Source organism: Schistocerca americana, chromosome 8 (genome assembly GCF_021461395.2).
Source record: "Schistocerca americana isolate TAMUIC-IGC-003095 chromosome 8, iqSchAmer2.1, whole genome shotgun sequence".
NCBI classification, from domain to species: Eukaryota; Metazoa; Arthropoda; class Insecta; order Orthoptera; family Acrididae; genus Schistocerca; species Schistocerca americana.
The window spans coordinates 22,137,855-22,151,288 of NC_060126.1; the positions used below are offsets into that span (position 1 = coordinate 22,137,855).

At 40.3% G+C, this 13,434-nt stretch overlaps 1 protein-coding gene across 1 annotated transcript in view; it reads left to right on the forward strand.

Annotated features, from left to right (window-relative positions):
* The first annotated feature begins 51 nt into the window (after window positions 1–51).
* Window positions 52–13,434, forward strand: part of LOC124544934 (40S ribosomal protein S3a) — a 36,451-nt gene continuing 23,068 nt past the window's right edge. Inside the window, exon 1 of the mRNA XM_047123681.1 lies at window positions 52–207. Within this exon, the coding sequence (XP_046979637.1) occupies window positions 146–207 (62 nt within the window). The 5' untranslated portion in view covers window positions 52–145. The remainder of the gene's footprint in view (window positions 208–13,434) is intronic.

The following is a 13,434-nucleotide window of genomic DNA, read 5'->3' on the forward strand; positions in this document are numbered from 1 at the left end:
CTCTGAGTTCACCAACTTGAGTTGTGTATCGATAGCACAACGATAGGCGGAAGGGGATTGTCTGCGACAGTGAAACTTTTTGACTCCATGTGCTGAGTCGAGCAAGTAGCTTCCGGCGACGTTCCTTCCAGTTGTACGTGAAATCATGGCGGTGGGTAAGAATAAGGGGCTGTCGAAAGGAGGAAAGAAAGGTGTTAAGAAGAAGATGTGAGTAAACATTATTGCGCTTGTCCATTTGATGTTGTTATGATGGTTGTGTTTATTTCATTAATATGTCTGTGCGTTTTAGTGATTAATCGATGCACGTTGATAATTCTTCAAAGCGTGGATATGCTTGTTCCTGTAAGAGAATTATTGCGTCGCTGGGATGTTTTGTTTAATTTATGCTCGTGGTGTTTAGCGTTTGTATTAATATATCGGTCCGATTAGTAATTAAATTTTAGGTAAAACGGAATGGTTTCATAACTTCAACACTCGCATAGTGTAACATGCAGAACAGCATGAAGTAGATCAAATACTGGTACACTGAACTGCTCCTTGTTGTCAGAATTAGTCCTACGGTATGTGAATTAAGACAGTGAAATTCATTTTCCTTTCAGTATTTGTAAAAATATCGTAAGTAATGGATTCTTCACCGCTAATTTAATCTGTGAACGAATGTGCCTGTGGATTTTAAATACATCGTCAAGCATATGACAAGATGTTTCTTTGAACCCCCACACAAAATTCCAATTACTTCCCCTTCTACCAGGAACTCGTATTGTCTAGGTCATCAGTCATCTCAGAATATTATCCTGTAGGACGTTCGTGAACGAAAAAGTGAAGTATATTTACTCGTTTCGTGTCCAAAGAACTTTTGAGCCAGTGCAAAACTTGATAATAACTTTATTTACAGTTTTTCTGTTGTGGTTTCATTTGTTTCCTTGACGATCTGCAAAATGTACCAATCCAGCCTCTCAATTCACATAAACTGATAGTTAACGGAACAAGAACGGTAGTGGGCGTCATGATGTAACCTTACACAACACCTGTTGTGATTTCTCACCAAGCATTATGGTGTCTGGCTTTGTATCACTTTAACATTCTGTTGTAGCTGTCCACTCATTAGAATTCGTGATTTGAGAGGAAGGTATGTACATGTCGAATCATCAGGAATCTTGAACTTCAGTGTGTTGGCCTAATTCTGTAATTTTGTATTTGGATGTGTCGGTATTACTTCAGCTTTTCGCAGTGTGGTAATGAAATATTTCTCGTGTGTATTTGCTCAAAGATGTAGTGGTCCGTGTCTATTGGATCTACAGCAAATTACCTGATGCCAATCACTGTACTTGGTTGCAGGCATAATCAGTTCTATTCAGAAATGTCATGAGACAGCAGTTTGATAATCATTGGTGTATAAAGACTTTCATTAGGGTCTTCACCTAATACATTATGTTCCTCCATTGGATTAACTGAGGTGGAAGATACTGCTTTGTTGATTCGTAACTGGCAAAATTTTACTTCAGGCAGGAGCTGTGTAGTGTGCTGTTGTTGGCAACGATGGTCGGTGAAGTAAATAACTAATGCTGTTCCTGCTCTCTGATTGAGAGGTTCTTGTATGAAGTTCTTCGTAAAGTGAACATTTCATAACGAGATGTTTGGGATAATAAGAATGTCATATAATTCCTAGCATTCGACACTCGTTGCCAACATCGTAACACCATGTCACTGCTGCTGTAAGGAAAATTTAACCCTGGTAATCAAACTTTGTTTTAACTGTCCTAGACCACAGGCCATGCTGCAAGTCAGTATGTCACCACATTTAAAATTTCATATTCAAATTTGTTGGCTTAGCCAAAATTTCATTCTAACATAACACAACTTTGGCTTTGCTATGGAAATGTCACCATGATGTACATTCTGAAAACTACTGCAGATGGAAGAGAGATGTTGTCAGCTTTCTTCGTTTGTGCACTTAGCATAGTTTACACTGAATTGAATGAATGTGAATGAGCATTCTTCATAATGTACAGTATATGCTAGCAGAGTGCAAGAGAACACACTTTGGGGAAGTTCAGTTCACATTTCCATGTGTTTCTTCAGGTTTGCTGGGTATCGGTCATTCAGTGAACTATCAAAAGAAGTCATTATATACTTCCAATCAGGTGAGAGCAGGGTGAATAAGCACAAGCTTTGTATTTATTTTTATTGAAAAGTAACAAAACAATAATGTTGCTTGACAGAAAAGTCTGAATCTGTGTACTATTCTGATTAAAAATATATGGAAGATCTGATCATTCTCAGTGTGTTCATTGACTATAACTGGTTACATAGCTGAAATGCCACTCTTTGTAGCTTGTGTGGTGGGTTGTATGTACAGGCACATTTCATTAATCATACTTAGACATTAACTTCTTTGAATTTATTCTATACAGTTTTGGAACAGCTGTGTATGTGACTTTGGATGTGGGGAACTATTTGAAGTATATGAACTATACAAATGTGAAACAATTTTAATGTAAATGTCTCCCATTAATAATCAGAGTTTCAGTACTGGTTTTTCTTCAGGTTATGTTGCTTGTCTACAATATTTCCCTCTTAAGTTATATTTGGAAACTAATGAAGTTTTGGAATAATGTTACGGAAAGCTGGACCTTGTAATCTGCGCCGCCCCCCCCCCCCCCCCCCCCTTCTTCCATCTTTTCTCCGTATTAAACCATGCCCAGTCCAAGTAATTAATAAACAGTTGTTGAGATGCCTGCTGTTCTTGTCTGGGGATCTGATTCTTGAAGTTGAAAATCTAACATCAGGTCCTCATGGTAGGTTCGCACTAAATAATTTGAAAGATTGTTGTTGCAGAATTTTTGTACATAAATACATTTTCCACAGACTTTCTCACATTTTAGTGCTTCATATGGTATTTTGATTTTTCACATTAACAAAGCCGAAATTACATTATTTGCACCCATTATATAGAAATATGTCCGATCACATCAGAGGCAGGCTTACAACTCTCTCTCTGTGTGCGGAAATAACAATATTCCATACGGTTTACAATTTTTCTTAACAAATGAATTCCTACTAGTTTTCATTACATTATTAATTTTGATTATTATTCCATAAATGAATACAGAAATACACATAGTAAGCAGTACAGGATTGTGTAATTGGTAATTGAAACTTTAAGTGTGTAAATAATTCATAATTTCAGATGTTTGTATAAAAAAAATAATTTTAACTGTACGTTCAGAACTAGTACTTATTGATTGTAACAGAAACTAAAATGTTTTATAAAGTAATTCTTTTTATAAATTTTGGTTTGAAATATAGCATATTGTGAATAAAATTGAGTTTTTAGAAAAGCAACTAAGATAATTTAATCAGTCTAAAATTAAAAAAATGATATTGATATCAACAACTACTGTTCAGGAGGAGTAATACTAGAGGATGATGTCCCGTTACAACATGCGATCTGATTTTAAATTAACTGCCTCTAAGCACTTCACTCTGGTGTCCAAATTTAGACACGTAGGCCTACATTCTTCTTGCCTTACACTATTCTGCTTGCTTTGTCAAAATCAGCACAGTCGTCATGCTGACATATCTCATCAATCACAGTGTGGCATCATGGCTGTTAGTAGCAAGTGAAACCTGTGGGGCGATCCTGCCAAACTCTACCACATAGCATTTCTGGGTTTGACATGCCATGTTCTCTAATTTTCTCTTCCATTACTTCCTGCTGTGGGCTTTCAAATTATAAAAAAGTGTGACCCTCAACTACGTACCCACTGATTCCTGGCTGGTTTCATTGTTTAAGGGCTGCGATACGTTGTTGCCGCATTACAAATCCAATATTGCTGAGTTTACAGTATACGATATGAATATACATATGAATCGAATGCTCATAGGTTCCTCTCACTCGGCAATTGCGCATGTAACATAGAAATTTATAAATGAAAGGTTGCAATTAAATAAAATCTGCAGGTACTTTCTTAACGACTTTAAATAATTAGTACAATAGTAGTACTTTTGAGAATGTGGTATATTTCTGCAAAACACTTATTGGTGTTGATGGTCCAGCAATTAAATAAAATATAAGTTGAATATCCGGGAAACAATAGATTCCTACTGCACGTGATTAGTTATGAACAACAACAACATAGCTCTAGACATTCACTTCACTGTAGAAGCCACGGAAAGCTCACAAGTGCACAAGTCGGCACTCCAAAGTATTTCTATCAGCCGCGACCACGTGCAAACTGCTACACACTCTCAAAGTCTCTGCCGCAACCGTGTGTCGTGCCGTCACATCCAGAATCCCAGTGTCCTGTGTGTAGTGTCCAGAACTCCTCTTTCCTCTCTCATACTGTTCTACTTCCATCCAGTCTCCCCATTCACGAGCACTGTGATTGGCTAGATCACTCCCACCGCGTCTTCAAGCCAATGCACATCCACAAACATAATGAAACGCTTTCGAAATACTGGATTTACATTTAAATAACTTGAAATTAAATAAATATACCTACAGCTGGACCATAAACACGCCCTAACACACATTATTAAATACATAAACAAATTAAGTAGACATATATCAAAGAAATTGCAAGCAAAAGTAGGGCAGTAGCCTAACGTCTCTGTGCTTTCAAAAACACAGTAAATAATTGACCAATTTCTTAATGAATAGCATGTATCAGATACAAACAAAGACATAGATGGATATATTTATAAGCATACTGCTACTGTTTTTTGTCACTGGAGTGGTGGTGGTGGTGGTGGTGGTGATGTCGTCCTCCTCGCCATGTCCGGCAACAGCGACTCCGTCAGTCTTCTCTGTCCTTGTTGTGGTAGGCTCGGATGTGGCTCGCGAATCTGAATTTCGCTTTGAATATCCTGTTGCATGAAGCACAGTGAAGTTGACCAGCAGAGTTGTAAGTATACATGTAGACAGGCTTGAGCTGAGATTTTCGGAGCTCTCTTTTAGCATCCAGGTTCATTAGACGCTTTTGCTCGAATTGTTCGATGCTCTTATGTACAGTTGATCGCCACTTCGATCGGCGCAATGCTAGCTCCTCCCAACGGTTGCTTGGAATGCCACAGGCTGCAAGGTGGCGTTTAATGGTGTCTTTATATCGCAGGTGTTGACCACCTTTCCTCCTCTTCCCGCACGAGAGCTGCGAGTAGAACACCGCTTTAGGTAGCCTACTGTCATCCATGCGTTCTATGTGACCACTCCATCTCAGTTGATGTTTCATTATTAAAGCTTCAATACCAGCGAGTTTCACGCGGCGGAAAATCTCCGTGTTTGGGACACGATCTTCCCATTTGATGCGCAGAATTGATCTGACATCGAAGATGAAATTTATCTAGCTTCTTAATGTCAGCTTTGTAACAGCACCAGGTTTCCGAGGCATCGAATAAGGTGGATAATACTACTACTTTGTAGACTGCAATTTTTGTTTGTAGTTTGAGATCATGTGATTTCCATACTCGGTCATTAAGCTTACCGAAGACTGAGGCTGCGCTGGCTATACACGCTGCGATTTCCGTTGTCAGGCTGTTGTCACTTCTAATTTGGCTTCCCAGGTATTTGAAATTTGACACATTTTGCAAGGGTTTGTTATTTACCTCAATACTGGAGTCATCTGCATTAAGACCTCTAAGTGGCTGTTTGAGAACTTGCGTCTTAGTGATGCTAATTGCTAAACCAAATCTTCTGCAGGAGGCATTTAGCAAATTTATAGAAGTCTGAAGAGTTTCGCAAGAATTGGCCATCATGCATAAATCATCCGTGTAGAGACTCTCTAAGATGGATAGTTTGGTTACATGACTTTTTGTTCTGAGGCGAGAGATGTTGAAGACACTTCTGTCTGTCCTTGTGTCGAGACTAATTTGATTACTACAGGCTTTGGTCGCGTCTCTAACAACTGCGGAGTAAAGTGAGAAGAGTGTGGGAGCCAGAACACAGCCTTGTTTTACACCACATGTCGCGGGAAACTGTTCTGAGAGCTTGTCCTCATGGCGGATTTTTGCCATCATGTTTTCATGAAACTTCCGAATAAAACTGACAATTTTGTCAGGGCACCCAGTTTTCTTTAGTATGATCCAGAGAGCTTCCCGTGGGACATGATCAAAAGCTTTTTCCAGGTCTACAAAGCACATGAACAAAGGCCGATGTTGCTCTAAACTTTTCTCTTGCATTTGTTTGACAACAAATATGGCATCCACTGTGCCTCTGTTTGGGCGAAAGCCACACTGGGTCTCTGGTAGCAGTTTTTCTTCAAAGTGTGTTAACCGGGTGTTAATTATGTGGGCAAGGACTTTTCCCGCTGCTGAGAGAAGAGAAATGCCCCTGTGGGAGCTGCAGTCTGATATGTCACCCTTGCCTTTATAGATCTTGGAAATACAAGCATCTTTCCAGTCTTGTGGAATCATTTCATACTCGCAAATCCTTAAGATCAGAGCAAACAATGGTTTCTTGATGTTTGGCCCCCCATATTTATATAGCTCTGATGGCAAGTTATCTAATCCTGCTGTTTTGTCATTTTTCAGCTGAGCCAGTGCTGAAATGAATTCATCGTAGGAAGGGGCATCCGCAAGTTGTTCCTCAACTGGCAGGTCTTAAGTGCTTCTATGTATGGAATATCGGTTGTCTGATGGTCGGGATTAAGAACGTCATTAAAATGTTCCGCCCACCGAGACAGGATGTCACTCTGTTGCGTCAGCCGATAACTTTTATCTTTGTTATAGACTGGTGCTATCTTCCCAACTCTTGGACCAAAGATAGTTTTCAGGGACTCAAAGAATCTGCCTGTTTGGTGTGTGTCGGCATATAACTGTATTTCATTTGCTTTATTTGCCCACCAACTGTCTTTGAGAGCACGTACCTTCACTTTCAGATTGTAATGCGCTGCTCTACGCTTGTTATCATTAGGGGTGCGAAGAGAGGTTCTGAAATCATTAATTAGCTTTCTGATCTCTGGATCTGCGTCGTCAAACCAGTCCTGGTGCTTCTTCTGAGGCTTTCCCAAGACTTCTGAAGCACAGCCACGCAGTCTGCTAGCGTATGCACTCCACTGTTCATCTACAGGGGCAGATTCAGATATCAAAAGGCCATCGACACCAAATTTTTTGTCCAATTTCGCTCTCATAGTCTGATCATTGGCCAAGATTCTGCAGGACAATTTTGTTGGTATTTTGTGTGAAGCTCGGCGTGGTGCGTTCAAAGTTATCTTTAATTTGGACCTCACGAGTCGATGGTCTGTCCATCCCTGAGTGCCTCTCATTGCACGTGTGACCAGTACGTCACCAAGATCTTTTTTCCGTACTATCACATAATCCAGAAGGTGCCAGTGTTTCGATCGCGGATGCATCCATATCGTTTTATATTTTTCAGGCAGACGAAAATATGTATTTGTCAGACAGAGTTCAAACTCTGCACATAGAGTTAGAAGATCCAAACCATTCGAGTTGCATTTTCCAATCCCATGGTGACCGAGGACTCCATTCCAAGCACTGAAATCATTCCCAACACGAGCATTAAAATCACCAAGTAACAGATGTTTATCTGCAGAAGGAATATCCCTAAGGACATGTCGGAGGTCTTGGTAGAACTCGTTCTTCTCTTCATCCGGAGATGGCAATGTAGGTGCGTATACATTGATCAAGTGAAGATATTTCTTAGATGCCAGGTGAAGTCTGAGTGTTATTATTCTGTCACTGATACCTTTTGGGAGTTCTGTTAGTGAACATGCCAATTTATTGCGTATGGCAAAGCCTACCCCACTTTCCGCCCTTTCAGTGGATGATTTTCCACTCCAGTAGTAGGTATAACATCCGAGCGGTTCACATAACTGTCCAGAGTCACTAAGATGTGTTTCACTTATGGCGGTAATTTCGATGTTATATCTAGCCAATTCCCTTGCGATAAGTCCTGTCTTTCTCTCTGATCACTGATTATGGTTGTTATCCTGTAAAGTACGGACGTTCCAGACTCCTATCATTAGATATTTAAGGTAACTTTTTATTTTATTATTTTTTTGACCACATATGTTAGTGAACAAGTGACCGCAGTTTGTCACTTGTGCTGGGTTGTGACGGGCTATGTTTAGGCCACCTTTTCTAGGCCCCTCCCTGGATTAGGGAAAGCAGAGCGATCCTAAATAGGGCTGCTTTGTCGTCTGACAAGCTGCCGAACCAGTCCTCCCGTCTCTCACGAGTACCAGAATGACCATCATCGTCTGACCGCCTAACGTGCAGAGCACCAACTAAGGTTCAGGTACACCAAACCCTTGCTTCACCATCAGTACTCCATCGCCACAGGACTTTCAAAGCTCATAGTCCATTGAAACTTTGCCGGAGTCATCTGCGCGTGAAGGTATTTAAAGTGGACAAGCAGATGCAGATCCACTCTCTTGTCCTCTGCCTCTGGTTGGCAGTGGATCGTAGGGGCGATACGACTGGCAAGAGGCAGGGGATGCAGTGAATGGCCATATGCCACTGGAAGTATCCTGACATACGCCCTTAAGGCACATCACAGGTGCCTTGCTTCGTCGGTACAGAAGCCGTGAGTGTTTACCTATTGATATTACCTGCCTCCTACACCGATGAAGAGACTGACAGAAGGAAAGGGAAGGGACTGGAAGGGAAAGGGAGGAAAGGACGGTAGGTCGTTGTGAGGCACACTTCGTCTGGCTCCTCTGCTGAGACCTGACCTGCTAGGTTGAACCTGCAAGTAGCTACGCTACCACCGGTATAGCTCTCAGCATCACAGGAACACACAAACTCTCCCACCCGCACGGACAGTGCTACGATAAGGTGGTGCCTCCAGGGAGAGGCACTGGAGTACTTAAGGTCTGACGCGATCAATAGTGATCGGCCACTTTGATCTCCAATAACTCATGTAATGTTAAAGTTACATGCCTGTAATTTATGCCAATTTAGGTTTACACTAATAGCTTTCTAAAGACATGTTGATTGACAAAATCGGATGAACCATTTAGATTTTGGAAATTCGTTGTTGGGTGTTACTTGTATAATTTAGTCAGATACTAAACTTTAAACTAATAATGATATTGAAAATATGATTACACCATCAGAATCGTTGTGCAAATAATGGTAACATACGTGTTTCTTCTTAAGGTATCATGATTTCTGTGGCTATTATTAATTTCTATATGAACAGTGAAATGTCTGCCATTGTGGTTTCGCAAAGTCTGCCATATCTGGCACTCCTGGCATGTCTCCTTCGACACAGCATCACCATGGAATTCCCAGCCACGGAGTCGGCCTGGACTCCAGCTAACGCTCTGCACCATGTGGCTGCCGCGGCCCGCCGAGAGGCCCCAGTGCAACCACGCCAACTCCGAACTTAGAATATTTCCAGGGCACCACAACTCGCCCGTTACATCAACGGAGCAAATGCTTGTTTATGGGTACAAGTGAATGGTAGTGAACACAGATGAATGACCTGGAAGTGCTCATTCAAATGTGTGTGCTTCCATCACATGATGTAAAGGAGCCTTATGACACACACCACATTGTTACAGGATGATGTCAGCATCTAATATTGGTATGATCAGTTACTCCCTTCACGTTAGCTCACATTAATACGATCTACTCATTTTGGGTCTTTGCCTTGATCATTTCTTACTTGGACTCCAAACTGAAGAGGGAAGATGCATATTTCCACTTTTGTCTAACTTACGTATGGTATTAATACATCGAAGAAAATAATCAGTTTTTGAAAATATAACTTAATTGACTAGACAAAAATCTACTCATTAATAAGTGGCAGGAGAAATATAAGGTTAAGTAAATGAGCAAGCTTTCGGTGTCTGTGGTTCCTTTTGACAAAAGGAGTGGAAGGAAGAGGGATGAAGGAAGGACTGTTTAGGAAGTGAGGAGAGTTCAGAAAAGTCACCCAGAACACCAGTCAGGGAAGACCTACTGAACAGGATGAGGAGGATAGACTGGTTGTTGGAGACCGCACAGAACTAGATTTAAAAACCTGAGAGTTTAAAGATGGAAGATACGGTAATAAGCAAGGCCCTATCTTCCACCTGTAAGCTCTGACTTTCATACCTCTTCCAGTGCAGTCTCCAACAAGCAGTCCTTACTTCTCATCCTATCAGATAGTCTCTCCTGACTAGGGTTCTGAGTGCCCTTTCTGAACACTCCACATTTCCTAAACCTCACCAGTGCTGTTCCGTTATCCCTCCTCCTTCCCCTTCAAGCCTTATGCTAAGAGGAGGAGTCGCTGGCTCCAAAAGCTTGCTACTGCTTGGTAAGTAGATTTTTTTTGTCTCCATTTATATTGTTTGCAGATATTCTATTTAGCATGGGGATTGTAATGATCCAGCTGCAGTGTGTGTTAAATCTGGCTTCACATTGTGTGACAACAGATATCTGGAAAATATTTGTTTGTGTTGGAAACATTTACCACTATGCTAGCCCAGAAAGTTTTTGTTCAGACCATATAGGCCATTTGTTACAAAGAATTGAAGGCTTCATTCTTCTTTTGCTTCGTTAGGACCCTTCAGGATCATATGTGGCGTGTTTTGTACATCTTTCTTCCCAATACCTTCTCATTCTCTCGCTGCTTCTGGTTCGTTCTTCTTCTGTTAGGATAAGTTTGATTTTGCTGTCTGGCCACCAGTGACCATCTGTAGCAGTTCCGCCTGCTTTTTAGTTCTTGAGTGTGTTGTCCTCGGTGTTGATATACTGTGCTACACTGGCTGAAAATGGGGTTTGTAATTTGGACACTGACTACTGTAAATAATATAGCCAACATGTGTGTTTAACTGTAGTTTACTTTCACTTTGCAAACCCCTCCCCCTGAATAATAATTATTTTTCCAGTGCACTATTATTGAACTTTCGATAAACCTCATTAATAGTTTGCAGGTGAACCTCCACATACTGCTACAATAGTTTTCTGTTGAACCTCTACGAGCAGTAAAATCATAACCACATAGTTCAGTCCTTCAGATAAATTGAACAGTCCCTGTCATTGCTTTAACACGTGGCCTATTGGTGTAACACTTATTTCACTGTAAAGTTGATACATTGTCATTCTAAGCAACACAGGTTCCTTGTCTGAAACTCGGCTGTGAACTGACTGTCTTGTGACCAAAAATGAGGCCCATATACGGGGATAACACAATGTCTTGCCCTGATTTTTTTTTTTTTTTTTTTAAGACAACTTACATTAGTAAACCTCAACGTGTGCTCACTTGGTAGCTTGGAGAATGTTAAGAGGCGGTATTCCAGTTCCTACCAGGTGTTTCATAACATGTTCTGTTACAGTACCCACAGCAGCTTGTATCTTAGCCTTCAATTCGTTGGCGTCAGCAACTGGTGTGACGAAGACTGTCCTTGATACAGCCCCAGAAAAAAAAGTCAAGGGGCGTGTCTGGAGAGCGGGTGGCCAGGGCGTTACACAGTTCCTTCCAACCCACCGATCTGGACATTTATCCTCTCTCCAGACATTATGCCCCTCAACTTTTTTTGGTGGAGCTATGTCAAGGACAGAGTCTTAATCACACCAGTTGCTGATGTTGACAAACTGAATGCTAGGATACAAGCTGCCGTGGGTACTGTGACAGAACATGTTAGGAAACACCTGGTGGGAACTGGAATACCGCCTCAAAATTCTCCGAGCTACCAGGGAGCATACGTTGAAGTTTACTAACTTAAGTGGTCTTAAAAAAAAAAAAAACACTAGTAACACTAACCTATGTAACGGCATCAAATGTAAATTATTATGTCAAACAGTTATTCTTTAATAAATTGTAATAAGCAGGGCAAGACTTTGTTCTCACCTTGTAAATGCTTACAATAATAGGGGCCGAAACCACACATTGTTTGAAGTTTAATTTACAGAAATTACAACTGAAACTTAACTTATTAAATTAACTGGATGTATTGAAAAATTGCGTCTTTATAACAGTTTCTTCTACTGCAACACTTAGGCCAAATTATTTGTTTGAATCATGAAATTAAGTTTTGTCAAAAGTAGTGTTTGATATTTGTTAATTACTTTAGAATTAATTCAGGGCTGGTTTTGCTAATGTTTTTGAATAAAGCCAAATAGATACTTCAAGATTACTAGTATTTCATCTTCCAAATGTTTATAATTAGTATAGAATTTATATTTGTTTATATGTCAACAATAGAATTAAAGTTACGAAACAATCACAGATTTTGCCCTATAACAAAAGATACTAACTAGGCATAGTCAAAATAAATCAGAAAATCAATTACATACATAAATCTAAGCACAAAATTAGATCTGGTGTTATATTCTTTAAAACTGAGTGCCAATCTTTTTCTTTTATGAAAATGCAGACAATATTCACGTAAAAAAATGAATTCTAAGGAGGCAGATGGCAAAACAAGAGGGAATTAATTATCCCAGCTTGCTTTGTCACACATCCACCAACCCTTTAAACTTCTCCCTGTCATGTACTACTGCTTGCAGATTTGATTCCTGTAGAATTGTTGAATAGTTTTCTAAGGATTCCTTGACATCTTTGTGCAGAGTTTTTTTTTTTTTTTTTGAAGTGCTTTCGTATGGGAGCTGTAGTGCTGTTGCATGTCCTATTCAGTGTAATAACATAATTTGAATAACTATTGGAATTTGCGCAGCTGAATAAGTATTAAGGAGAAAAAAGGACATTTTACTAATAACTATATTTGCACATTCAAGAACAAAAAAATTTACAGCGAACACAACAGAATAATTAGCGCACACAAAGAGTGTTAGACAATGCCAAAGAGGTCTATTTTGCACAGTGCACTTTGCGCCGACACACACGAAATATATTGCTCACACAATTCCAACACCCCTCCTTGAACTTATATTTTGTGTGTTGCTTCCACAAGATAAACCAAATAGTCCCACAATCTTCTCAAACTTCTCCCTTTCCAAGGGTTTGGTCAAAAGGTCAGCTAACATGTCTTCTGTGCGCAGATAGTCCACGGCAATGTTCTGTCGCTCTGTGGTCCCGAATGAAATGGTGCCGTATATCAATATGCTTTGTCCTAGCACTAGTAACATCATTTTTAGCTAGGTTTATGGCTCCCTTATTGTCACAGAAGATGGTTGTAGGTTCCTCAATTAAATTGGATTCTATTCCACTTATTAATTTTCGTAGCCATAATGCTTCCTGTGTGGTGTAAGATAGTGCCATATACTCGGCCTCTACGGTGCTCAATGCAACAGTTTTTTGCTTTTGACAGGACCATGATGTGAGGCCCCCCATTAATTTAAAACAGCAGCCAGTGGTGGAGTATCTGTCTCCCAATTCACTCCCCCAGTCCGCATCGCTATATCCCTCTAGTTTTGCGTTACCATCTCTATGGTATTTTAACTCAGTTTGAGGTTCCTCTTAGGTATCGGAATATCCTCTTTACCGCTTTCCAGTGCTTTTCCTTTGGGTCTCTGCAATATCTGCTC